The sequence below is a fragment of the Podarcis gaigeae genome (assembly GCF_964106915.1).
Source record: "Podarcis gaigeae genome assembly, chromosome: 16".
Classification (NCBI taxonomy): domain Eukaryota; kingdom Metazoa; phylum Chordata; class Lepidosauria; order Squamata; family Lacertidae; genus Podarcis; species Podarcis gaigeae.
This window is the reverse complement of record NC_139693.1, coordinates 31,474,216-31,499,572: the sequence shown is the minus strand read 5'-3', so window position 1 is coordinate 31,499,572 and position 25,357 is coordinate 31,474,216. Positions and strand designations below refer to the sequence as shown.

The 25,357-nt window shown below is 42.1% G+C and overlaps 1 protein-coding gene across 2 annotated transcripts; it reads left to right on the top strand.

The window, feature by feature from the left end:
* Positions 1-24,633, top strand: ANKLE2 (ankyrin repeat and LEM domain containing 2). 2 transcript variants are annotated; one of them, XM_083717012.1, is made up of 13 exons: positions 1-1,046; positions 8,126-8,572; positions 10,054-10,248; positions 10,592-10,785; positions 12,135-12,323; positions 13,571-13,693; positions 13,965-14,031; positions 14,334-14,530; positions 16,640-16,746; positions 18,325-18,518; positions 20,260-20,995; positions 21,112-21,243; positions 22,385-24,633. In XM_083717012.1, exons 1-13 carry the CDS (start codon positions 752-754, stop codon positions 22,605-22,607), a joined length of 3,099 nt encoding a protein of 1,032 aa, XP_083573138.1. In that variant the 5' UTR covers positions 1-751; the 3' UTR covers positions 22,608-24,633. The 2 variants fall into 2 exon arrangements, with proteins under 2 accessions (XP_083573138.1, XP_083573139.1); XM_083717013.1 differs by having other exon boundaries at positions 97-591.
* The last annotated feature ends 724 nt before the right edge of the window (positions 24,634-25,357 follow it).

Here is a 25,357-nt window from a genome sequence, read left to right as displayed (position 1 = left end):
TGACGTGGCTCGATGCGATTTGGTATCGCCTCCGATGCTCCCTCATCTGTTTTCCTTTGGATTAAAATTCCTGTCAGGGAACCGGGGGGGGGGGGGCCGGCAGGAAACCCAGCCTGGCGTCTTGCCAAAACCCTTTCCATTTTTATCCTCGCTCAGTCCCTGGCCCTCGCTTATTTCTCCCCCCTCACACCAAGAACAGGCAGCCTCAAACCCGTGAATGCCATTCTAAGGAAGGGGCTCCGTGTTATAAGGCTTTCACCTCATAGAGAGCTGGAAGGGACCCCAAGGGTCGTCCAACCCCCTTCAAATGCAGGAATCTTGCGGGGGGTCCGTATAAATAAAACGCTCCCCGTTCAACTAAGCTAAGCGCCACTTGGGAGAAAGACATTTCCTTTTTTCCGCTAAACTGTTATAAAAATTCCTGACAGGCAGTACACTAGACAGCCCTCTTGCGGGTTTACTGTGGCAAGTGGCCGTTGAAAGAGGTCCTCGCGCGCGAGGCGCCTGCGCACTGAGCCGTCTCCGCGAGGAGAGGGAGGGAGGAAAAAAAGCGCGAGGGAAAGAGACGGAAGCCGGGAGGCTTTTCCTGAGGTACTTGGACTTGTCCCTTAAAGGGCGTGGTGTGGTGTGTGGTTTTTTTCCCCTTTTGCGGGAGGGGGTGGGGCGGTGGGAATCGTCCGCGCACGCGCGCGCACTGGCTCCCTCATCCCTCCTTCCCTCGCTCGGTTCCAGAGGGAAGAAGAGGGGAGCGATGGAGCGCTGGGCGGCGGCGGCCGCCGCCGCTGCTGCTGACTGGCCGGGCTGGGCCGGGTTGTGGGAGGCCTCGTGGTCCCGCTGGCCGACCTGGGAGCTGCTGGCCGCCTGCGCGGTGATCGGCGCCCTAGGCTGGATGCTGCGCTTGCTGGAGAGGAGGCCCGGCGGCCGGCGCCGCTGCCGAGGCCCCGGACCTGCCGCCCAGGGGGCCTCCTTGTCCGCCGCCGCCGCCTCGACTACTCCGCCGCCTGCTGCCGAGGAGAAGCAGCGCTGCCGCGGGAGCCCCCACCAAGGTGAGAGGGAGAGACCTCTCTGCTCCTGCGGCTTCTTCTTCTTATAGCATGTGCCCATTTGGCAACTGAGCGTCACGGCTTTCTTGTGGAAAGAATGATCTCTGAACGATTTTATACACACACACACACACACACATATATATATACATATACTGTATTTCGTTTTGCCTTGGTAGAGTTATGATCCCTGGTGTGCATGGGGAGTCCGTGCTTTGCAACAACTGGCAACAAATGCGATTGTGCTTTTTTCCTTCTCAAAATACATTTTAATATTTTGTTTTCCTTCATAGATTTAATAATCTTTTAAGATTGTCCTTATCTCCTGTGACGTGGCTCTGGTTTTATGTTTCTTTCTTTTCCCCCTGGTGGTTTTTCATAAGTTTGTATGACGCTAAAAAGCCCTAAGCGTTGGTCTTAAAAAAATAATAGGATGGATTATATCAGGCATCCCCAAACTCGGCACCCTCCACATGTTTTGGGACTGCAATTCCTATCATCCCTGACCACTGGTCCTGTTAGCTAGGGATGGTGGGAGTTGTAGTCCCAAAAACATCTTGAGGGCCGAGTTTAGGGGTGCCTGGATTATATGGTGGTTTTTGTTTTTTGTGTGTCTCATTTGTTATTTGTAGGCCTTTGGGCAATAGAGGCCTTCAAGGTGGTGTACAAAGCGAATGCAGATACATATTGGGTTAGATCATAGACACGTTGAAAATGATGAATTTAAGTTCACCATGGCTAACAATTGATTTTAGTATGATTACTGGAAGTATAGCCTAGTTAAAACTCAGTAATAATAATAATGACATAAATGTGTATGGTATTTAACAAAGCGCAAGAGTGGAAATCCTTCTAATGTGAGAAGCAAACAGGAGCCAGGAGCAGAGGAAGCTGTGTGGAGACTGGTGTAAGCATATACCATGCAGATTATGTGGAAATAACATGCAGTTGTTTTAATTAATCAAGAACATAATGTTGTCTAACCTTACTTTTAATTTGTGTCTAGTATTTAGCTTAATTCTCATAGTAGTTGTCATGTTGGAGATGAGTGTCATTATATTGTTACATGCCACCCCAATCTCTGCTCAGCGATAACAAGATTCCAGGGGGTTCCAAGCACCCACCCAGCGTTGTGCTCGGTGGAAATCAAGGCACATCAGAGTCTGCAGTCTCTAGGAAATATGGTTTATTCACACACATTTACACCTGAAGCCTGCAGTGGAGGGGGGCCCAGAACGTTACACCCCAAAAGTGTCTTGTGACTCCTCTCATAGCTTCAGCAAGGTTGGGTCCAGCAGTCAGTCATGGCCCCCTGCTCTCTTGGTGAAGTTTCTCCCAGCCAGTGCGCATGGAGTTCTGGCCAGTTTCCTCCTTGTTCCCAGAACACCTTGCCAAAGCCCTCTGTGTAAAAACCCCTCAGTTACCTGTAGGCTTTTTGACATGATGGCTTTTGCTGTGGGTTAATGTCAAGGCCATCATCTCCCTTTGTCATTCTGTGGCAGAAAAACAAGCTCAGCCTGTCTGCTCTGATTAAACCCCAGCACCCAAGAATGGGGGGGACGGGACCTGAGAGAACAGGTGAGAGAACTAGGGATAGGGAAGAGAAAAGTCATTCAGGTCTAATGACTTGAGATTTCAAGCTGTCAGAAATTTATCTCACTAAAGTTAATGAGTTTGTACAGCATAGCCTGTCTTATCACATCCTGTAGTCTCATATTTTCTCTCTTGCACTTCTTTCTTGATGTTCCACTTGATTTCTTTAATATTTCTCAGTTTTTCTACTTAAACCTTTAGATTTTTGTTTTTTAGTCTCACCCAGCCAGTTGTTGCAGATTTCCTAATTGCTTTTTTTTTAAGCCTGCAGATGTACTTCACCTTGACCTAGTATATATTTTGGGCACTTTTATAAATAAGTGTGGATGATTCTTCCCCCAAATTGATGGACATCCCTATGTAAAGAGATCTGTATTTATAGTTACACCTCTATTAATACATCTGAACTGTTGCTGCAAGCCTGCCTACTCCTGGGAACATTCCACTTGCAGAGTAATTGCCTACTCATCAATACATTTATTAAGATGAATTCCAGCTGCCAGCGCTGACTCACAGTTTGGGAGTCTTTCACACATGGAGTTCTTATTGACATGAATACTTTATTGAGACTCTTTAAATGTAAAAACCTTGCCCAGAAAAGTTAGCTCAGATTTCAACCTGCACTTCCTTACCATATTTCTTTTCCCTTTGCTCTTAAATAGATTTTTCTTGTATGGGGCATGCCACCTACACTGTTTTACTCTAATTACTGTGTTTTGAGTTTTCCACAATATTTTTCTACTTTTGTTTTTAGCCAAATAAGAATTGCCCTTATCCTTGAGGTGCTAGGAAAAAGTGCAGTGGAATATTACTCAAGACTGCTGTACCTTGATTATGTTGTTGGAATATACCTTATACCAACTGGCACAATGTTTGGTAGAACAGAGGTGATTCTTTTCACCAGGGGTCAGCAAACTTTTTCAGCAGGGGACCAGTCCACTGTCTCTCAGACCTTGTGGGGGGCTGGACTATATCTCCTTATCCTTTTGCTGCTGAAGATGTACCCATACTTAAAACAAACAAACAAACAAAAACAAAGCAGCCTCTTAGAACAAGGAAACAGATTGATTTTTCCTTTCTTTTCTGGCAATCATATCATTTGGCAAAATCCTGTTTTATTCCAGTCAGATTCCTGTTTCCTGCTCTCTTCCATTTTTTTGCTCATTTTTTCTCCCTTAGTTGTTTCACCTCCAAAACTCAGGTCATCATTTCTTTACAATCCACAGCCATCCACTCTAAATATTAACCCTTTTCTCTCAGCCTTCCCTCAAAATATCTTACCTGATCTCTTCTGATTTTTACCTAAACACTTTCCAAAAGCCCCATTAACCAAACTCTCTTATTACCATCACAACCTCCTTTTCTCTTACTATAAAGCCAGCGCCTTCTGTCAAGAGCTTGCGTGTAACCTTCCACGCCTCCCTTTCCATGGAGGCAAAGGTGGCATCTTTCTATCTCTGCCATATCAGGGAGTTGGTCCCTTACCTTTCTCACCCTGATCTGGCCACAGTGATCCATGCGATGGTTACCTCCAGGCTTGATTATCGTAACTCGCTCTACGTGGGGCTGCCCTTGAAGCTGACCCAGAAACTCCAGCGGGTGCAGAAGGCTGCGACGAGGCTCCTTACGGGGTCCTTGCCACGGGATCACATTCATCCAGTACTTTACCAGCTGCACTGGCTCCCAGTGGAGTACAGGGTCAGGTTTAAGGTGCTGGTTTTGATCTTTAAAGTCCTATGCGGCCTAGGACCCTTGTACCTACGGGACCGCCTCTCCTGGTATGCCCCGCGGAGGACCTTAAGGTCCATAAATAACAACACTTTGGAGGTCCCAAGCCGCAAGGTGGTTAGATTGGTCTCAGCTAGGGCCAGGGCCTTTTCAGTACTGGCCCCGACTTGGTGGAACGCTCTGTCACAAGAGACTAGGGCCCTGCGGGACTTGACATCTTTCCGCAGGGCCTGCAAGACAGAGCTGTTCCACCTGGCCTTTGGTTTGGACTCAGTCTCACCCATATGTTTCCCTCCCCTTATGGTTTTGATTTATGGGCTACTATTAAAATGAGGCTGCATTTTAAATAGTATTTTAACCCGTATTTTAATAAACTGGTCCCCCCCAATATTATGTTTTATTGTAATTTTATTGGTGTTGGCCGCCCTGAGCCTGGCTCTGGCCAGGGAGGGCAGAGTATAAATTATTATTATTAATAATAATAATAATTCATCCATGATCTATTCTCTTCTGATAGCACCACCAGCCAGCATCCTCACCCACCTACTTTCCCTGACTGCATCCTAGTTTTCTTAAATAGTTTTTAGGAATGCTTCTAACAAGAACTCTTATACAGTGGTACCTCTGTTTACAAACTTAATCTGTTCCGGAAGTCCGTTCTTAAACTGAAACCATTCTTAAACCGAGGTGTACTTTCCCTAATGAAGCCTCCTGCTGCCGGTGCCCTTCCACTGTTCAGCTTCCATTCTGAGACCAAGGTAAAGTTTGCAAACCGGGACACTACTTTCAGTTTTGTGGAATTCATAAACCAAATACCGTATTTTTCGCTCTATAGAACACACTTTTTCCCCTTCAAAAATGAAGGGGAAATGTGTGTGCGTCCTATGGAGCGAAGACGCCATAGCCCCGCGACCCTCTCCCAGCTGGAGAGGTGACGCACGGCTATGGCAGGAGCCTCTATAGCTGCACGTCACCTCTCCAGCCGGGAGAGCGCGCGCGGGGCTAAAGAAGCCCCCCGTGACCCTCTCCCAGCTGGAGAAGTGACGCGCGACTATGGCAGCAGCCTCTCCGCTGCTCCCTGACCTGCTCTTTGGGGCTGGTGGTGGGCTTCCCCCTGCCAGCCCCAAAGAGCAGGTCGAAAGGAACCTGAAGCCTGGAGAGCGAGAGGGGTCGGTGCACACCGACCCCTCTTGCTCTCCAGGCTTCCAAGGTAGCCGCCTGAACGCACCTTAAACGACACCTTGTTTTAGAGCGGGAAAACAAGAGGGGGAAAATTCTCCCCCTCTCTGCGCAGCGCCACCTGCCGCTTCGCTGAAGGGGCGCTGGGCAGAGAGGGGGAGTTTTTTTTTTTCTTGTTCTCCCTGCTCTAAAACAAGGTGTGTCCTATTGTCCGGTGCGTCCTATGGTGCGAAAAATACGGTAGTTTGAAAACAGGGCTGTTCTTAAACTGAGGTGCCACTGTATTTGGTTCTAATTCTCCTAAACTCAGACTAGTATTTGCATGCTTATTGATTTTGTCTAATATTTTCTTAGTAAATTCCCTTTTGAGACAAGTAACTGCACCCTCCATAACACAATCTTATGCCAGGAGAATCAGTTTACTTTGAATGTTAATAAGTAGCTAATCTGTTTGAAATTATTAACTTCACTGGGAACGTGGGCAGTAAATTTGTTGTGACCTAAAAATAGAGGCAGTAGGTTAAATGGTTGAGTATATTTGATGTTCTTATCCCACTGAAATATTCTATTTATTCTAATCTATTTTAAAACTTCTTCCAGTTTTCCTTTTATGGTTGAATTCTTGCATCTGTTTCATTCTCTTTTTAAGTAGAAGAGCAGACGTGGATCTAAAGCTTCCTGCCAGATGCTTAATGACTAAGTACTGAAATGGTGCTCAGTATTCTTGCCGCTAGCATTAGTCAGTGTTTCTCAAACTTGAGTCTCCAGCTGTTGTTGGACTACAACTCCCATCATCCCTAACCATTTGTCCTGCTAGCTTGGGATAATGGGAGCTGTAGTCCAACAACAGCTGGAGACTCAAGTTTGAGAAACAGTGCATGTAGTTAATATACAAGGGGAACAGTCTCCCTAGGGAGGTTGTGGACTCTCCTTCGTTCAAGGTTTTAAAGCAGAGGTTGGATGGCCATTTGTCATGGATGGTTTAGTTGAGATTCCTGCATTGCAGGAGGTTGAACCAGATAACTCTTGGGGTCCCTTCCAACACTACAATTATATAAAGTTACAAAGTAAATTGTTTGAGGCTGGAATTTATATATTTGAATACACAGGTTTCCTAAGAGGCTCTTACTGAATCATAGCTTTGAATTCTGTAAGTCATTGACAGTAGCTATATATGAAAAGGGACGCGGGTGGCGCTGTGGGTTAAACCAGCGCTGTGGTTCTGGCGCTGTGGTTCGCCAGAAGCGGTTTAGTCATGCTGGCCACATGACCCGGAAGCTGTACGCCGGTTCCCTCGGCCAATAAAGCGAGATGAGCGCTGCAACCCCAGAGTTGGCCACGACTGGACCTAATGGGCAGGGGTTCCTTTAACTTTACTATATATGAAAAAAACCCACTGTTTTAAATATTTCCCTGTAAAATTTTGAAATTATTAGGAAATATTACAAAAATGGGGAAGGGGTTAATACTGGCGTTTCTGTCTTAGTGCTGTACCCCTCTACTTAATTAGAATCATAGCATTGTAGTGTTGAAAGGGACTCTTGAGGGTCATCTAGTCCAATTCCTGCAAAGAGGAATCTTTAGCCCAGTGCGGGACTTGAACCAACATGCTTTACCAATGGAGCCATCCAGCTACATTTGCTAATCACATATTTGCCTTGTTGATAGTATACATTTGTAAACTTGAGAGCTTACAAAGTTTTAACATTACATAGTGTGTTTAAATTTAGTTGCACAGTGCTATTATCTTCCCACACAATGCACATGATTGAGGTAAGATGTAATTCAAAGTTGTCTTTGTAATCTGAACCTTTGCATTCAGAACAGAATTGCTAGTGTAATAAACAAAATCTGCCCTTATTCTCTTATGGGGGACACAAGAGCCCTTATAGAGTCCTTTGTAGGTTCTCCACCGGTAGGAGAAAATAACAGAGGCCAACCAGACAATATTGAGAAGCAAAGTAGCTAGTAAACCTGATTGGCACAAAATATTCTTAAGAGTTGCTTTGAGCAATGCTTGTCATACACCTGGGTTTATTAAGATACTTCAGCTGCAAAGGGGGCCAGATGCCCAAAACAGATACAGGAGAGTGCAGGAGTGGTGTAAATTCTCCCCTTGCATTTCTAGTTAGTGCATTGATCTGCCCAGCAAGCACCTTATCAACCCTTCTCTTCCCAGTTGGTGCAGCTATCCACTAGTGTGAGAACCTAGTATCTGACTTTGGAGACTTTGGTTTTCTGTACACTGTTTCAACCTGCACCTTCAGCTAGACTAGTCTCAGTGAGAGCCAAGCTAAGCAACCCTTGGGAGAAGATTCGAACGTTATGGGACCAACCACCTCTGAGGAAGGTATTAATGAATGAACAGGTTCACATGCAAGCAAGTGTTCCTCCTTTAGGGATTTAAAAACTTACCATAGGGTTCACACAGCCCCAATTACCCCTTTAGCTTTCACTCACCTATTCTTTGATAACAATGAGCTGACTTATTAGGAGAAATTGCTCTTCAGTATTTGAGCCCTCAAAGCTAATAATCTGTTTGGTCGTCTTTTCATTTGGTGGTGGTTGTTTTTCCTCTCTAGGAACGGTAACAATGGATGCTATTTTATCACGATTAAAGCAGCTAACTTCTGATGAGCTCAGAGAAGAGATCGTTAAAGCTGGACAGAAATGTGGGCCTCTTACACTTACAACGAGATCAATTTTTGAAAAAAGATTGGCCCAGGCACTCTTGGAACAGCAAGGAGAATTAGAGGCAGAAACCTCGCTTTTGAATGATGTACTTGGAACTGCTGCAGCTGATGCCAGCCAACTGCAAACAAAGAAACCTTCAAGGAATCAAAATGGTCACATAGGCTCCTCTGAAGATGGCGATTTTGGGTACAGTATGGGTTTGAACCCCCCAGAAGAGGAAGCCCTAATGCACAAGGCAGACAATGATTCTCTGATCAGTTCTCAGACTCCATCAAAGGAGCCTCTGCTATACTATGGTGTATGTCCGGTTTATGATGATATATTGGCAAGAAATGGTAATTTATTTTTATTTTTACCACTGCAGTGTAGTTAAAGATCAAGTTAAGCAAATGTACCTTTCATGGAGGAAAAGGGGTGCTATTGGAGAATAGTAATTGTTCATTTATTTTACAGATTAGTTATTTAAAATGTATACCCCACTCTTTTATAAAATGTCCAGGGTGGCCAGCATTTAATTTTTTTTAAAGTGCAAAAAAACAGAATCATGTGTTCTTTCATATAGCCTTTTCACGTATTTCTAGCTTCAGGTTTTTCCTATATTCATTATTACTGTAGAAGAGTTTGTTGGTAATCTACCATTAAGCATTCCATTGGGAAGTAAATTGAAAGGAAATTCTTGCAATTAAGCAGTTTTCAATAGGTACTGCAAGCCAGTGTTAGAAACTAAGATGAAAGCTAGGAGCTAAATGGCACCTTAAACCTAAGTCATGGGCACAGCAAGAGTGTCTAGGCGCACTTTTTTTTGTAACAAGAATACAAAGCTGAAAATTAATGAACTGCAGCTAAAATATTATGTTCATTTTTCACATGGTCTAGTCCTTCCCCTGCCTACCCCCTAATGTTATTAAGAGGGTCTTTTCTCTAGTCTTCAGAGAGTAGCTGGAAGTGGGGAGGCAGAAAAGGGTCCTCCTTTCCTTCCACTCTGCAGTTTTAATCTGAAATCTTAGGCGCAGTACCACGTCCAGAGCTTAGAAATTGCTTGCTGTAATGAAATTCCCTGTCACAAAATGCGCCTAATACAATGGGAGTTTCAAACTGCAAGCCTGAAACTAGAGAATCTAATGTTCTCTCTTTGAGGAAGCATAATCCCGAACAACCAAGGATGACATAACAGCCCTTGGGATGCTCAAAATATTTCAAGACTGATCTCGGTTCCACCCTTACTTGGTATGGGATTAGATTTGAGATTAAGTATTTAGGAGACTAATGCTATTTATGGAGTCAGTCCTAGAATATACAGATACTATTTTTAAGCTGCAAGAATACCAGATGTGTACAAATATCAGAACTTCAGTGAAAAATTAGCCTAGTTTATCTCAATATCATACTGTTATTTTTTTATTATAGTAGCAGAGGATATTCTAGATGGGAGTGGGAGAATGCATGCCTTAGGCAATGAGAACTGTTCAATAAAGATTTTTGACAGTGTCATATTGGTGTAGTTTGGTAGGGAATTTTTCAATGGCTTGTCCTTTCTTTGCTTGCTGATGAAAAGTGTTTAGGGTTGCATCATAATCATGATGAGAATGATTTGAAATAAGCCAGATTAGTGCAATCTTATCACGATTGTTCTCTTTCTCTGTAAGACCCCCCAAATTTGGCATATTATTACAAATTTGCTGTCAAAAATGTATAAGAATTTAAGTCTCTTTTCCTGAAAGTAAAATTCACCGAGCCAATTTTGAACTCATTTGAGCATTTTCTCCTGCAGACTACCATGATGGAAATAAACTGATTTGATTTGTTTCTGTTCCAGAGAGGGTGCATGTATATGAGGATAAAAAGGAAGCCTTGCAAGCTGTTAAAATGATAAAAGGGTCAAGATTTAAAGCTTTCACAAATAGGGAAGATGCAGAGAAATTTGCCAAAGGCATATGCGACTATTTCCCATCTCCAAATAAGCCCTCCTTATCCTTGTCGCCTGTGAAAGTTTGTTCCGTGTTCAACAGAGGTAAGTGGATGCTTTTAAATGTTTTCCAGTTCTTTAACTACTTAAGTGGCTTTTGGAGTTGGGACTGTAGTTTATACTTAAAATACTGCCAGTGCTGTTCTTTTTCTGCTTTTAAAATGTAGCTCTGAAAACTTTATTTTGACAGGGATCATGTGAATTCCTAAACTGGTTTAAAGCTTATAAATATTCTTTATTTTAAAATTAATGCTGAAGGATCTGTTCTTAATTTACCTGCCTAGAAGTTCTGAACAATAGGTGTACAGAGTTTGCATATAAAATAACCTGACACACTTTCATGAGCAAAGATCACATCATGAGTAGAATACCATTTTTATTTTGATAGACGGCTTATGCTCTCCTGAGATGGAAACAGTTAGTAAAGAGAGAGCCAACAGTTACAAAAGTCCTCGTACACAGGATCTTACTGCCAAGCTTCGGAAAGCGGTTGAGAAAGGAGATGAAACGGCATTCTTGGAACTTATCTGGAGTAATCCTCGCTATCTCATTGGCTCTGGAGACAACCCGACAATTGTTCAGGTGTGGGAATGGTTTGGCTTTTGCCAAAACGAAGTTTGAATTAAACCCTTTGCATCCTTTCCCCAACTTGCTAACCGAGGGAAATGGCTTCAAAACTCATCTGCACAAGAGATGGGCATAGTGTTAGTTCTACAGTGTTTTTCTGTGCTGCTTCTGGCGGCTTTCTTTCATGTAGAGAACTTTGGGGCTTCCCTTTTTAAAAAAATGATATTGGGAGGGGGATGAGGTTTGAAAACAAAATCAGTAAAAAAAATATAGTTAAATTTGCTGGCTGTTTCTGGAAAGTCTGTAACCAAGAGTGACTAGCTTTTGTGGCCCCACCAACACCTTCCATCCCCTTCTGGGTGCTACATGCCAAAAAAGTAGTCATAGCCACCTCACAGCTGACATGCACACACAAATACACATACAAGGGACGCACATCTTCCATCCTTTCAATCAACATTGTGCTAAAAAAAACAGATCATGTTCCTGTTTGTTACAAACAGGTTTGCTCTTCTCTCTCTCTCTCTCTCTCTCTCTCTCTCTCTCTCTCTCTCCCTACACTTTAAGCCAGGCATAGGCAAACTCTGCCCTCCAGATGTTTTGGGACTACAACTTCCATCATCTCTGACCACTGGTCCTGTTAGCTAGGGATGATGGGAGTTGTAGTCCCAAAACATCTGGAGGGCCGAGTTTGCCTATGCCTGCTTTAAGCTGTAAAAACTGAACATACAGGCTCAAATGGTAGCAATAACTTGTATAAATATGAGAGAGGCTTGTTCTCTGAGCACATTGTTGTGGGGCTTTACTAGTATCCCCAAATGTGCCATGTTTGCTGTATTCCAAATTCTTAGATTTCCCCTCTAGCAAGACCTAACACCATCAGCTTGCTAGTACATTGGTGCCTCGCAAGACGAAATTAATCCGTTCCGCGAGTCTCTTCGTCTTGCGGTTTTTTCGTCTTGCGAAGCACGGCTATTAGCGGATTAGCACTATTAGCAGTTTAGCGGCTATTAGCGGCTTAGCGGCTTAGAAAAAGGGGGGGAAGGGGAAAAACTCGCAAGAAATCGCAAGACGTTTCGTCTTGCGAAGCAAGCCCATAGGGAAATTCGTCTTGCGAAGCACCTCAAAAGACGGAAAACTCTTTCGTCTAGCGAGTTTTTCGTCTTGCGAGGCATTCGTCTTGCGGGGCACCACTGTATAGAGTTCTCCAGGTAGACTGAAGGCTTTACAGTAAATGTTTGTGTTTCCTGAATTTTTGTGTATGTAAGATCTGGGGGAAAACAACAACATTGCTGTAAGCGTATTCCTCTCTAGCAAATCGTTCAGATTTCATATTTAGTGAATGTGTGCCTATTTCTTTTTAGGAAGGCTGTAGATACAATGTCATGCATGTTGCGGCCAAGGAGAATCAACCTGGTATCTGCCGGTTGCTATTGGACACTTTGGAAAATCCTGAATTTATGCGATTGATGTATCCTGATGATGATGAGATAATGTTACAGAAGCGTATTGGATACATTGTTGACCTTTATCTTAACACACCAGATAAAGTGGTGAGTTTCTTTTTCTTTTTGTTTGTGTTGGATACTGAAGAATAACACTGCTAGCCTGTTATTTTAAATAAAGAACATATGGGGTTGGATCCAGGCTACCAATGCATATCCACTGGAAATTAAGCCCTTCTGAGTTAGAGGGGACTTGGGCCCAGGTAAGTGAGGACTGGATTGCAGCCTAAAGATAGCTCTGTTAGACTAATGTGAAAAGTTAGTCATGACTTAATTTGTCTCATTGAGACAAATAAAGTGCAAGTAATTTAGTCTAGCTCCAGCGCAGACTTAATTAAAAGCCAGTGCGGCTTAATGCCATATTAGCAGTTGGGGCAGCAGTAGCAGTGATTGTTATACATCACTGCCTCCCCCTACCTTCCTCAATCATCACTGCCTTTTAAAGCAATTTTTTTTATCTCTTGATTTTGTTACTATTGATTATCCCATGGAAGCCTGTTGTCAGGCAAGATATAGTAATGTTTTTAGATATTTAGTTTTAGAATTGGGGAGTTACGGGCCTGGTTTGCAGCTTAACCCAGCTCAGGTTTGGATGATAGAACAAGCTGCAGTATGTGGTTTGTTACTCCCTGTGCACCCAGGAGCTGGAGAGGACTGAGATGTGGACATTTAAGCAGTGGGCCACAAATGCATTGCTCATTTGTATTAAACTATAGTTAAACACTAATTTATGGGTTCGTGTGATGGGTGAACACAACCATAATCTGTTTTGCAACTTAAATGAGTTATCAAAGAGATTTTTTTAAAAAATTAAAAATTAACAACCCCAAAATAGCCTGCTTAAAAGGAAAAATATTCATTGTTCCTCTAAATGGGGCAAGCCTATGAACGCGGTGGATCTCAAGAGGTAATTAAATTCCAAATTTCATTTGATTGGGAGCCGCCCAGAGTGACTGGGGAAACTCAGCCAGATGGGTGGGGTATGAATAATAAATTATTATTATTATTATTCCAGAAGTCTAGTCAGATAATTGTTAAAGTCAAGAATCGGCACCTTGAAATTAACCCAAAAAATGGGGCAACCAGTGGACTCCTGCAGTATTGGGGTTAATATGTGGTTATGTGCATCCCAACTCTTAATTTATTAATTTACATACCTTTTCACATACCTCAAGTGAGCATCACATGGATCTTGTTCACCCATGCAAACGAAGAGGCTTTTCCAAATGCACATATATACTTAGGTGAAAACAAGGGTCCAGAATAGGAAATAATTGTATTTTTTCTTTTTATAGGGATTTGATACACCACTACATTTTGCTTGCAAATTTGGGAACCCAGATGTGGTTAGTGTGCTTGCTTCACATCCAGATATTGTAAAGAACCCAAGAAACAAGTACAACCAAACTCCAGCAGAAGTAAGTTGTCCTTAAAACATGTTATGACCACTTTGGTTTTTGTTTAAACGTGACTGTTCTTTACCTTAGTGCTCTCTGGTAGTTTTCTGCCATGTACGTTGGCAAAAGCCTCCCCGAATTATTTGTAGCTTGCAGTGCGGTTTTAATAGTTAAACCTATAAATTATTGGGACAGAAGTGCTGCCTATTTAGCTGTTCCAAATGGATAGATCAGTACAAAATGTGCAACTACTCTGTTCTTTAATCAGTACCTTGATGCTTTTTTCTAACAGGTAGTTTGTGAAAGAAGTAGAAATAAAACTGTGGATCTGAAAGAGAAAATCAGGGAATACTTGAAAGGTTTGTATTTAATCTTGGTTGTCTTTAGAGGTTCTGCAGAAGTAATACCAAAAAATTGTATCATCATTTAACTTTTTATTGGATGATACCAGAAGCAAATGACATGTATTATTTTATGTACCTAACTGGAGTGTTAAATAAAACTTACATGGTCTCTGAAGTAGAAACAGAATGATCCAGTATCAAGTGAGAATTTTATTTTTGAATTGTAGGGAAATTGAAACCACAGACCTGGGTAGCATTTAAGTGTATGATAAACATTCTTAGAAACTTAACACCATTTTCAATTATTTGTAACCTAGGTCAGTGTTATGTGCCACTCTTCAGAGCAGAAGACAATGCCTCACAACCTGTGATTGGACCACCTGTGATTGGAGCACCTTGGTCACCTGATCAGACAGATGATAGCCCTCATGCTTCTTTACCCAGATATTTTGGCAGCCCCAAAGATCCTGTGTTGACAGTAAGGGCTTATGGAGGCCCAATGAGCCCTTCTAAGGTAATAGAAACCAAGAAAATATTTAGTCTTGTTTTTCCTTTTTGGTGTTACTTTGGGCTATCATACAGCTGGATTAAAATGAAATCAAGTACACCTGTAGAAGTCCAGAATCAGGTACATTCTGTAGAACAGTCTACAACAGGGGTCAGCAACCTTTTTCAGCCGTGGGCCACTGTTCCTCAAACCATGTGGTGGGCTGGACTATATTTTTGGGGGGAAATGAACGAATTCCTGTGCCCCACAAATAACCCAGAGATGCATATTAAATAAAAGGACACATTCTACTCATGTAAAAACACACTGATTCCCAGACCGTCTCTGGGCTGCATTGAGAAGAGGAATGGGCCGCATCTGGCCCCCAGGCCTTAGGTTGCCTACCCCTGGTCTACAAGTTTAGGAGCACACAGGTGACTTCAAACCCAGATATTGTAAAGACCTTCCTCACATGCAAATTCTTCCCTCCCCCCTCAACCCCCTTCTGTGGGTTTAACATTTTTTGTGACACTTCTCAGTCTGGGCTAAATAAAACCAGCCTTGAGAACTTGCTGTGAAGAAAGCTGGGAGACTGCTTGAATGAGTGGAGGAAAATTCCAGTCAAACGCAATCAAAGCATAGTGAGGACTCATCACTGAACCTACCTAGTGGCAGTGAAGGCGGCAAAGAAGGCATACTTTTCTGCCTCCATTGCATCCTCATAAGTCCAGCAGTGCAGGCCCTTTTACAGTCTGGCACTTATTTTACTTTAACATGGGTTATCTAACAATTTCACTTTGTGGGGAGGGGGAGTTGAGTGTGTGCGGGTGGTACCAGTAGTGCAGTCTTGCAGCCCAAGCCAATCTATTAATTATGGTTATGTTAAAATTGGACTTAGGTTTGTTTGCCATTACATAGACCTGAAAGTACAGCAGAACCTTGTTTATAAAGAACTAAATTTATAAAGTGCCACACTGGGTGCTCTTTGAAACTAACAAAATAATAGCTCCCTAGAGGTCTCCATTTTATCTATATAGCCAAGCACCTTATTGTCTCAGAGGAATTAATTGCCCTTCAGTGTCATAATCTTAAGCACACATGCAAAAATACAGTACATAGAAAATAATTGCTGTCTTAAGATGTCAGCTATGGAAAAGGTAGTTGAAAAGAATTAGATATTTTCAATTAATTTATTCATTTCAAGCTTATTGATAAATTACTATTTTATCTGGGGGGGGGGGGCATTTATGTCCTGCCCTTGTACTGTGAATATGCCACTCAGACTTATAACATATAAAACATTTCACAAAAACCAAACTCAAGCAAGAGACAAAAAAAGAGGTATTTGGGGGAAGAGTGCAATGGCTATATTGATGGGGGGGGGGAATGGAACAACCCATTGTTATGCTCTTAATTTCTTAGCATAAGATATGCATGTACTCTAGTGCTACATGGTGTTCTAGACCTCTGATAACTAGTGTAAGCTGTAGTTTTTAAAAGTCAGTAAAGCTTGCTTTGCTCTTGGTATTTTGTATAAATGAATAAGAACTCATTTTGAATATAGTTTAATGAGTAGAATCTCATAACAGAGACAGTAACACTGATAATGTGGACACACTGAAGCAAACTGTCATTTGACGAGGTTATATGGATCGTCACTATTTCGCAAAGCAATATAGGACTAGCTTTAACTTGGTAAACCAAATAAAGTAGGTGTTGTGCTGCATTTGTGTAATTGTTCAGATGGAGTCCGTTAAAATGTAGGAAATAGAAGTTGTGCTTCTGAAATCCTGTGTTGCAAAAGTAATGTTTCTTGGGACATTCTGATCTTGCAGCTCCTCTAGTGCTAGCACAACTTCTCTCCAAAAACTAGGGCAGTGTTGCTGTTGGAAGTTACATTGTGGGCCTCATCCACGTGACCCAAGGCTATTTGGTGTTGGGACCTGTACTATGCTGAAGAAAATTCTGCATCACAAAGGGTTACATCAGATGGGCCCCTAAGTTGATTGGAAGTTTGCATGAAAGCTGGATGGTTCTGGATGACTAAAAGATGCTCATTCCAGATTTTTAGGAAGAGAAGATTAGCATGTTCTAGATTGAACTATAGTAACTGAATGCAATTTTCCTCCCTTAAAGGCAGAAGAGTTCCACAGACTTTGGAAGACCCCACCTCGAGAGCGAGCAGGGTTTTTTAACAATCTCAGAAAATCTGATGTGGAAAGAGGCGTTGAAAGAGTTGGAAGGTACTTCAGAATCAATGCATGAAACAATATAGCGACAGGAATAAAAGATATTTCAATTGTGTTAAATATCAAAACTTGGTAAAATGCTATGGATGAGAACAAACTGCATCTGGAGAAGCTTAGGCAGTTGTTGAGAAAGCTCCCAGCTTCTATTAAGGTCTATCTGTGCATAAGGACAGAGAGAGAATGGAACTTTGGAGGTGACAGTGTGTTCTGTTAACTTAACTGACTGTTTATTTATTTTTAAATTTCTATTCCCCCCCCTTCATCCGAGGATCACAGGGCAGTTTACAATATAAAAACAACAAAAAACCACAATAACAAAACAAAATTTTACACAGGCTTTTTAAGAAGTCCATTTTGAAGCATATTCTGGATCTTAAAATGAATTTAAAATGAACTCAGTGAGGATCACTTGATGATGACTTCAAACCTACCTCTAAGATTTGTCATCATGTTTCCTGATTTCCATGCCTTCTGTCATTCTGTCTTCTTTGATTGCACCTCCATGACATGTAGCTATGGCAGCTTTTCATCTCTCTCACTCCTTAAGGGCCCAGAATGTTTCAAAAAACAAAAACTCCCAATCATTTTGTTTTGCAACTAAAACGTCCAACCTTTGCTAAAACTCTTAGCCCGTGCTCTGATCACAGCATCCAGGATTGTGAACACTTTGTGCTTAAATTGAAATAGCGTCCCAACAAAAGCTGACTTCTGCAACCATATGAAAAAGATCTTGACATTCTAAGAATGTTGAATTCTGCACTGTTATTTTTATCCTTCCTGGTCCTGCTCACGCAATACACAGCTTACTTTATTAAAACCTCTTCCTCATTGGCTTATTCTGTCTTCAGTGCAGAAGTCACTGCGCTGTTTTGTCCTGGGTCCATGTTTTCCAAATCCGTGTCAAGCTTCTGGTCCATTAGCAACTTTCGCTCATTCCCTATCTTCTTCTCCTTCCCCCTCTTCCTTCACTTGCATGCTTATGTCTTTTGCCATGTTGGAACCTCCTTTACTTGTCAGGCAATGCTCATTTTTCCTGCACCCTGCCTTTCCCGAACCATTTCGTCTACACATTTTCACTTTTCCTACCACCTGGCCTTATTTGCATCATCTGTGTTTTGTAAGTGCCAAATAAATACATTGCAGAAACAGGAGCAATGCTAGTAGACTTAGCAGTCCAGTGCATACATCTATATGTGCTGTTTTTGGCAAGCTTCTGTCTCTTTATTTCTCATAGAATGCTTAATTTATTTTGTGTTAAGAGTATTTTATGTGCCTTTAAAGGTTTCATTCAGTAATAGAATTTCTGTTGAGATTGCTCATATGCTTTGACAGTAGAAAGCAAGATGGGATGGAAATTACTCTGAATTGTTTTTTGAAAATGCGGGAAATATAACAATTAAAAAGAATTTGGTGAAGGCTTATGGTCATGCTTGGTGCAGAATTCACTTGTTAAAAGTTTTTTTACAGTTGATGTACAGACTTGGGGCTGGTTAATTAAACATGTGTTTTAGTAAACTTGTCAAATTAATTTTATGTCTTCACAAATGATTCGTTCTATCTTGTTTATTGCAGGGAGTTAGCTCATGAACTGGGGTTCCCGTGGGTTGAATACTGGGAATTTCTGGGCTGTTTTGTTGATCTGTCTTCCCAGGAGGGGTTACAAAGGCTAGAAGCATACCTGAGTCAACGGGAAATGAGCTATAAGGCTCAGCAAGAGAAAGGGGAGAATGAAACCCACAACAGATACAAAACCCCACAGCTTTCTGGTAAGAGCAAAGAATCTCTTAGTAGCTGAAGGTTAGAAAATGTTTGATTACTGTATAGATCATTTTTCAGACGTTCCAAAATAAGTCTAATAAAAATTTCTCAAGTTTTGAGATTTACCAGTGTTAGATTAGTCGCTTAGCACAGGACACTTTAGAAGTATAAGTTAGAGCAGTATAAGTTTCTAGGGCCTTTGGGCAAGGCATTCTCTGTGGGGCTCCCTCTCACAGAGTCTCTGGGGCTCCTGTTAATGAGACCCCTGCTGGGATGCGAACTCTAGGCAAGTGCCTATTCATGGCAATCCCTGAGGCCAGTATTGAACTGGAAGGTCGCTGCTTGTTAGTATATTTGGGAATAATAAAAATGCAGAAATTATGATGTCGGGTTCTTGGGGATGGGCCAAAGAATTAAAAAATCACTTTCATGTTGCTGGGACTTTCAGAACATGCCTTCCATGCTACAAATTGAACTCCGTAGCCTTACTGATATCCCCACTGTTACACTTGGAGCAATCAGGTCAAAGTGACAGTTGTATCAAACTTTTATAGTAGAGGTGCTGAACAAATTAATAGATTGTATTCTAAACAGTGTAAATAATATTTCTTTTGAAGACTTCAGTCTCTCTTATAAAATCCCCCCCCCAGCTGTGAATTGAGTTTTGTTTGTAAGCTTAAGGGGGGAAACTCCCAAGTTTTATGAAGGCAAGGGTTTGTTGATGGATTCTTTGGGCTTATGCCATCTGCAACAAGGATGAGGCACAGGAATTGCTGTAGCTGTGTTGTGTTCAGTCTCTCCCCATACCAGCCCAATAAGTGGGGTAACTGCTACCCAGAAAACTGTCAAACTGGATGAGGAATATCAGTGTACTGAGCAAAGGGATTAAGCAACAGAGTTGAAGAGAGACAAGCAGAAAATGCACCCCTGTGTTGTCCTAAATGCATATTTTGCCGCCACTGAACCAGCTGTACATTCTGTAGATGGAGGTGGGACATGTGATTGTTGGATGGAATACTTAGCGTAATTGGCAATATCTAGTCAGTCATACGCAAGAGTAGTCATTGAAATTAATGGGCATGAATCACTCTTTAAGTCCATTAATTTCAGAGGGTCTGCTCTTAGTCAGATATGACTTAGTTGGATATCACTCATTGGGTATAAGGGAAGTGTGACTGAGCATTACCAGATTCTGGCTAGAAATGTTTCCCCAAAACTTTTCCAATCTGTGCAGGTATAGCCCAGCTCCCTCATCCCTAGGTAGTTTTCTCAGACCTGCTCTAAGGAGCTGCTTCAGGCTTTGTACAAAGCTTCCTCAGTTAGGTTTTCACATCATCTGGCTACTGCTTGATTGCAAGCTGTCTTCCATGCCCCTTTAGCCAAGGCAGCATCAGTCCAGGTTTATTTTGGTTGGGGATTTCAAGTCAGCAGCCCTTATCTTTCAGGGAGCGGTATCTGACAGCTAAAGGGTAGTGGTGCCCCATCTTGCATTCCCAGTTGTGGTATAGAGTGAGAGTAACTAAAACGAAGCCAAGACATAGATGTGAGCCAGTAGTTGGAAACCTCCAATTTCCAGTATTGATGAGAGAATGCTATTTGTATTGCAGCGCTGGGTCGGTTAACATTGTTTGTTTGAATCTTGCTGAGTCCCTTAAAAACAAAGTGGAATATAGAACTTTTGTTATTAAAAACTGACTAATCAGGCAGATGAGATGCCACACACCAAAATTCTTTTATTTTGTTTTAAAGGCAAAAGTAAAAAAAGCTGCAATTCTATTTCTGTTGGGGCATTTCTTGATGATGATGATATGAGTTTGGAAGAAGTGAAGAACAGGCAGAATGCTGCCAGAAATTGCAGCCGAACTGTTGCATCCAATGAACCAACCATCACCGACATCAGAAGCTCAGAGTGTGACATCCTGTCCATTGAGCGGACTGAAAGCATAATGCCTGCAGCAGAAACTTCTGATAGGCACTTGGAGAAAGGAGTTCCTGCCAGTAAAAATGGATTTTGTAGCCCTGTGACCAGCGATAGGACAGTAAATCCTCATAGGAGGCACCCAAGTCGAGGAGAAGAGTGCCTTCCATCTCTGGTTTCCAATTTAATGGAAGAATTTGATAAGATGTCTTGTCAGGATCAGATGGTGGCAGGAGAATGCTCACCAGAGAAGCCAAGCCAGGCTGCCACAAAAAGCGGGTGTGAGAGTGCTCAGATGGAAAATACAAGGCAGCTTAGAAAACCTAAGGACCATCTCACTAAGACTTATTCACCGCTTCTCAAGGCAGGTGCAGCTGCTGAGGATACAAAAATAAGGACAGAAGAAAAAACACCACTAGAAGCGGGGAGGCTGTCAGCAGAAACTGATGTCCGGGGAGGGGAGACAAAACAGTCTTGCAATTCTGAATTGCAGTCTGAGATGTCCTCGCAATGTCTCCTAAAAGTCTCATCCTCAAACGAAAAAGCCAAGCAGCTGTTTCTCTTAGGGTATGAAATGGACTGTTGCTTAACAAACTGACCGCTTGTCTTGTGGGCAATAATCATTGGGGATTGTGGCACTGCCAGATTCTGTTTTCCTAATCTAGCTCCCTTTCTGTCTCTAGGGAACAGCCAACAAAGCTGGACAATGATGTGTTAACAGCATTACATGGGTTAGAGATGGATCCACAAAAATACCCTGCTATTTACAAGTGGAGTGTGTCCGTTCAGTCCTACTCTCCTTCTGACCGACAAAGGTATACTTGGTTTCAATAAAAGTTAGCTGATGTGCTCCATGGGTATGGCTTGCTAAAAGGACTAAACCTGGTCTGTGTGGTACGGCTTATAGGTTTATAGTGTGGCCATGGCATAATGCTTGCTAATGAACTGATTGGCCATTATGTTTCCCACCTTTCCCCAGTAGCTAGTTCTTACTGGCAGGGCGGGAAATTCGCTCTGTCTTCTCTCCTCAGCTTGAAACATGAGGTAGAGGCATAGTGCCTTCTTCAGTACCTGACAGGCAGTTGGCAATCCTGTCATGTTCAAATACAAGCAAAAGTGTTTACTTCCAGTTTGGAGGTGGGACAGAGGAAAGCACAGGGTCAAGTCAAAACTCCGCAGCTACTTTTAAGAGTTCACAGTTCCAAGACTTTCTCACCAGAACCTGGCTGACCTCTAGGCTTGCATAATACTAAGTCTTGCATATCACTAAGAACTACAGTGGTACCTCTGGATGCGAACGGGATCTGTTCCGGAACCCCATTCACATCCTGAAGCAAACGCAACCTGTGTCTGCGGGTCGCAATTCGCCGCTCCCGCACATGCGTGTGACGTCATTTTGAGCGTCTGCGCGAGCAGTGAAACCCAGAAGTAACGCACTCTGTTACTTCCAGGCTGCAGCGGAGTGCAACCCGAAAATATTCATCCCAAAGCTACTTCAACCCGAGGTATGACTGTAATTAACTAAACTGTTCTACAGTGGTACCTTGGGTTACAGACACTTCATGTTACAGACTCTGCTAACCCAGAAATAGTACCTTGGGTTAAGAACTTTGCTTCAGGATGAGAACAGAAATTGTGCAGTGCGAGGCCCTCTTAGCTAAAGTGGAACCTCAGGTTAAGAACAGTTTCAGGTTACGAATGGACCTCCGGAACAAATTAAGTTCTTAACCCGAGGTATTTGGGTGCTCAAAGCATAACCACCTGGACAGGGTCTTTCTTAGAAGACAACAGCCAGTTTACTTACAAATGATATTCAGTGATAAATGCTTGCATTTAAATATAATGTCTCAACTATATGTGGGTATTGATATCTAGAATAAAGGTTCTCACAGCAATTCAACTTCTCCGCCTTGTTACATTTTCCTGATATATAAAAAGTGTTGTCTTTTCTTCCAGCTGGTCAACTCCATCACTAAAAGGAAGATTCAAGTCTCAAACAGCTTCAAGCCCTTCAAGTGGTCTGGCATGCTGTAGCCCAGGAAAGAGCAGTCCAGTATTTGGTAGTCCTGGGAAGTACAATGTAGGTGCTGCCAGCTTCTCGCCAGATTCTGGGAGCCCTGGATGGTACAGCCCAGCATATGTGAACTACGTTATGTTATCTAAGCGCCATCACTTCTAAGCACCCGCTCATCCATTAGAATGTGACTCTTTTTAAAATTTCAGTTAAGTATTTTTAAAAGGAAGGCGTAAAATAGGGTGTTGAAAGACAAATAATGTACCCCAAACTCGTTTTATTTATTGCTGTCAGAGAAAGGGCTGCTTGTAGCAAATATTTTTATTCCATTTACCAGATTATTGGTGATTTGCAGATTAGTAAATTAAATTAGAGCACCTGAAGAGTTTAAGCATTTCCTAGAACCTAGAAGTTACTTTTCTTGGACATTTATCCATGTCCATTTTACTATCTGTACAGCGCTTCTCACTGGGATCCCTTTCACTGTAGCAACTGTAGATTAAAGGGAACTCAAGGCAAGTTGTCAAGTTTTAAGGTCTTCCAGTTGAGCTGAAAGGAGGAAAGCTCTTTTCTATGTATGTAGACTGCAAATTTATAGTTTGTTAATTTATCTAATTAGAGGTATTTTAAAAGAGCCAAACACTTTAGTGCCCTGTGTTCTTAATATTTTGTATCCAAACAATTTCTTTACCATAATCCCACTTATCATGGGCAGATTTTGCTGTTCTTCGGGGGGGGGGGGGCAGGGCACATTAACTTTTAAATGAAAGGCCACAGCTAAAGTTTGTTAGCTACAGGAAAACTAATTCCCTTTTGGAGACTTCTGGAATAGATAATGCAGCTGCCATTAAAATAGTCAAACTTCGGGCAGCTTACGTTTTGACATTTTGGAAGGACTCCTTCAGACTTTGATAAAGTCTGTGTTATTAGTGGCTGTATTCACTGCAAGCCTTTTTAGTAGCCTAGATCTCTACTGCACATAGAGCTGTCGTGGCTTCCTTATACCAAGTGTGAGCATTTTGTATACTGTTTCTGAGTGTGATGATTTGGTACAAAACTCCAGAACCGCACTTAAGATTCTTCCAGTTTTATTAGTGCCTTTTGTAACATTTTTATCTTGCTTTTTAATAAGCGCTGTTCTCTTATGTAAACAGTAACCATGTTTAACTTTCCAACACTTTTGGATGCAGGTTTTTTTAAGCTGTTCCCTTATAGTTTAAAGACTTGAACAGATGCTGTAACCATCCATTTATTATTTTGTATATTTAATGTAGGTGGTCTAAATGTAAATTACAAAATAAATATTTCCAGAGTGGCTGGGTCTTTATCATTATCCCATTGTTTAAATGGGCATGCAAATATACAGCCTCTCTTGGGTGCACCTCAATTCCCTTACATGACTATTCTTTTCTGTATAATTTTCCATTAGAAATTAGAGTGCTGTTCAACAGATATACATATTGAAGCTGCCTTCTAATATTGGTTTCTATGATTTTGACAAGAGACTATAGAAGGAATTTATTGACTTCTGTAGTGGAATATTTAGAGGTGCTTAATTTAGAAGTCAGCTTTTATAAATCTGTCACAATGGTATATGGTTATCTAGGAAGTCCAAACCAACTTAAAATAGCTTGCTAAAAACACTATCACTCTGAGGTACGATGCCTTCCACAATATTGAAAATAAGCTCTCAACACTCACTGATCTTTAAGCTAATATATATGCCACTGTTCCAAGGCACAGCTGCCCCTTAAGTGACGCTCTCTATGGTGTATAAAGAGCATTCTTGCTTAGAATCTTCAGACTGTTGGTTTTAAAAGAAGACCAACTTTAAGAAATTGACAGTGTTTTGTTGTAACTTCTTTGCTTTATCCTTGTTATGCATACCTTTTCGTATTTAAGAGTAGGGGTTGTAGTGACCAAGTCATACTTGGAGCAGACCCAATGAAATTAAAGGACCTAAGTTAATCATGCTCATTAATTTCAGTGGGTGTACTCTCAGTAAGACTCACATTGCATATAACCCTGTGTTGCCGCAGCACAAGCCGATCAGTTTGTAACACTTGCCAGGGGGGCGTCTAAAGGGTTAGTGTTAGAAACATATTAATGTTTAGAATTCACATTCGAGTCCTTTTTGTCAATGTGTTCAAGTGAATTTTTAACAATCTTATTAAATTTGTTTATTTAAAAAGCTCTTGCCTCTATTTAGTGCTTGTGTGTTGCAAATATATTCTTTTGCATATTGGACTTCATTCTCGCCCCCAGCCCCTGAGCAATATCAGTGGCAACCTGGTAGAATCAGGCTTCAAAAATAACAAACTTGCACTCAATTCATAGAGGATAGGACTCTCAACGACTACTAGTCGTAATGCCTGTATACCCACCACGTTTGAAGGCAGCTACCGCCAGCTGCTTGTTATGAGTGGAAGAGTGCCATTGCCTTCATGTTCGTCTGCTGTGAAGAAAATGCTGGACTAGTTTGGTCTGATAACAGCAGAGTGCTTACGTTAACTGCTGCTGATTACAGTTCCTTAGAGCTGGTATTGTCTGCACAGTCCTACATAAAACACAAAACAGGAGAAATAAACAAGAACAATTGGGGCCCAGTACCTGGTACTGCAGAGTAGAGCAGCGCCCAGGACAAGAGGATCCATGGAGCCGGGCGGCGCCAGCCATGGGGCTGAGGGTGTGCAAGGATCCCCGTGGGTAGGGAAGGGGCTCCACAGTGCCACGCCTGCAGCGAGATTGCCATGCAGCTCCCCTTGGGTATGCTCCATCAGTGCCGTCACCGCTTCCTGTTCCCACGGCTGCACTGAAAAGGACTCTAAATTCAGGGCTTGGCACCAGCTCATGAGTTTCACCCCTTCAGATCTCCCACACACACTTAGAACTTCATTAGCAAAATCATGTACATA

What these genes read in the sequence shown, in the direction of transcription:
- ANKLE2 (XM_083717012.1), top strand. Translation starts at nt 752, where the DNA reads ATGGAGCGCTGGGCGGCGGCGGCCGCCGCCGCTGCTGCTGACTGGCCG. An exon ending in CAAAACCCCACAGCTTTCTG is followed by an intron (nt 18,519 to 20,259) that starts GTAAGAGCAAAG and finishes TTTGTTTTAAAG; the next exon opens with GCAAAAGTAAAAAAAGCTGC. An exon ending in TCTCCTTCTGACCGACAAAG is followed by an intron (nt 21,244 to 22,384) that starts GTATACTTGGTT and finishes CTTTTCTTCCAG; the next exon opens with CTGGTCAACTCCATCACTAA.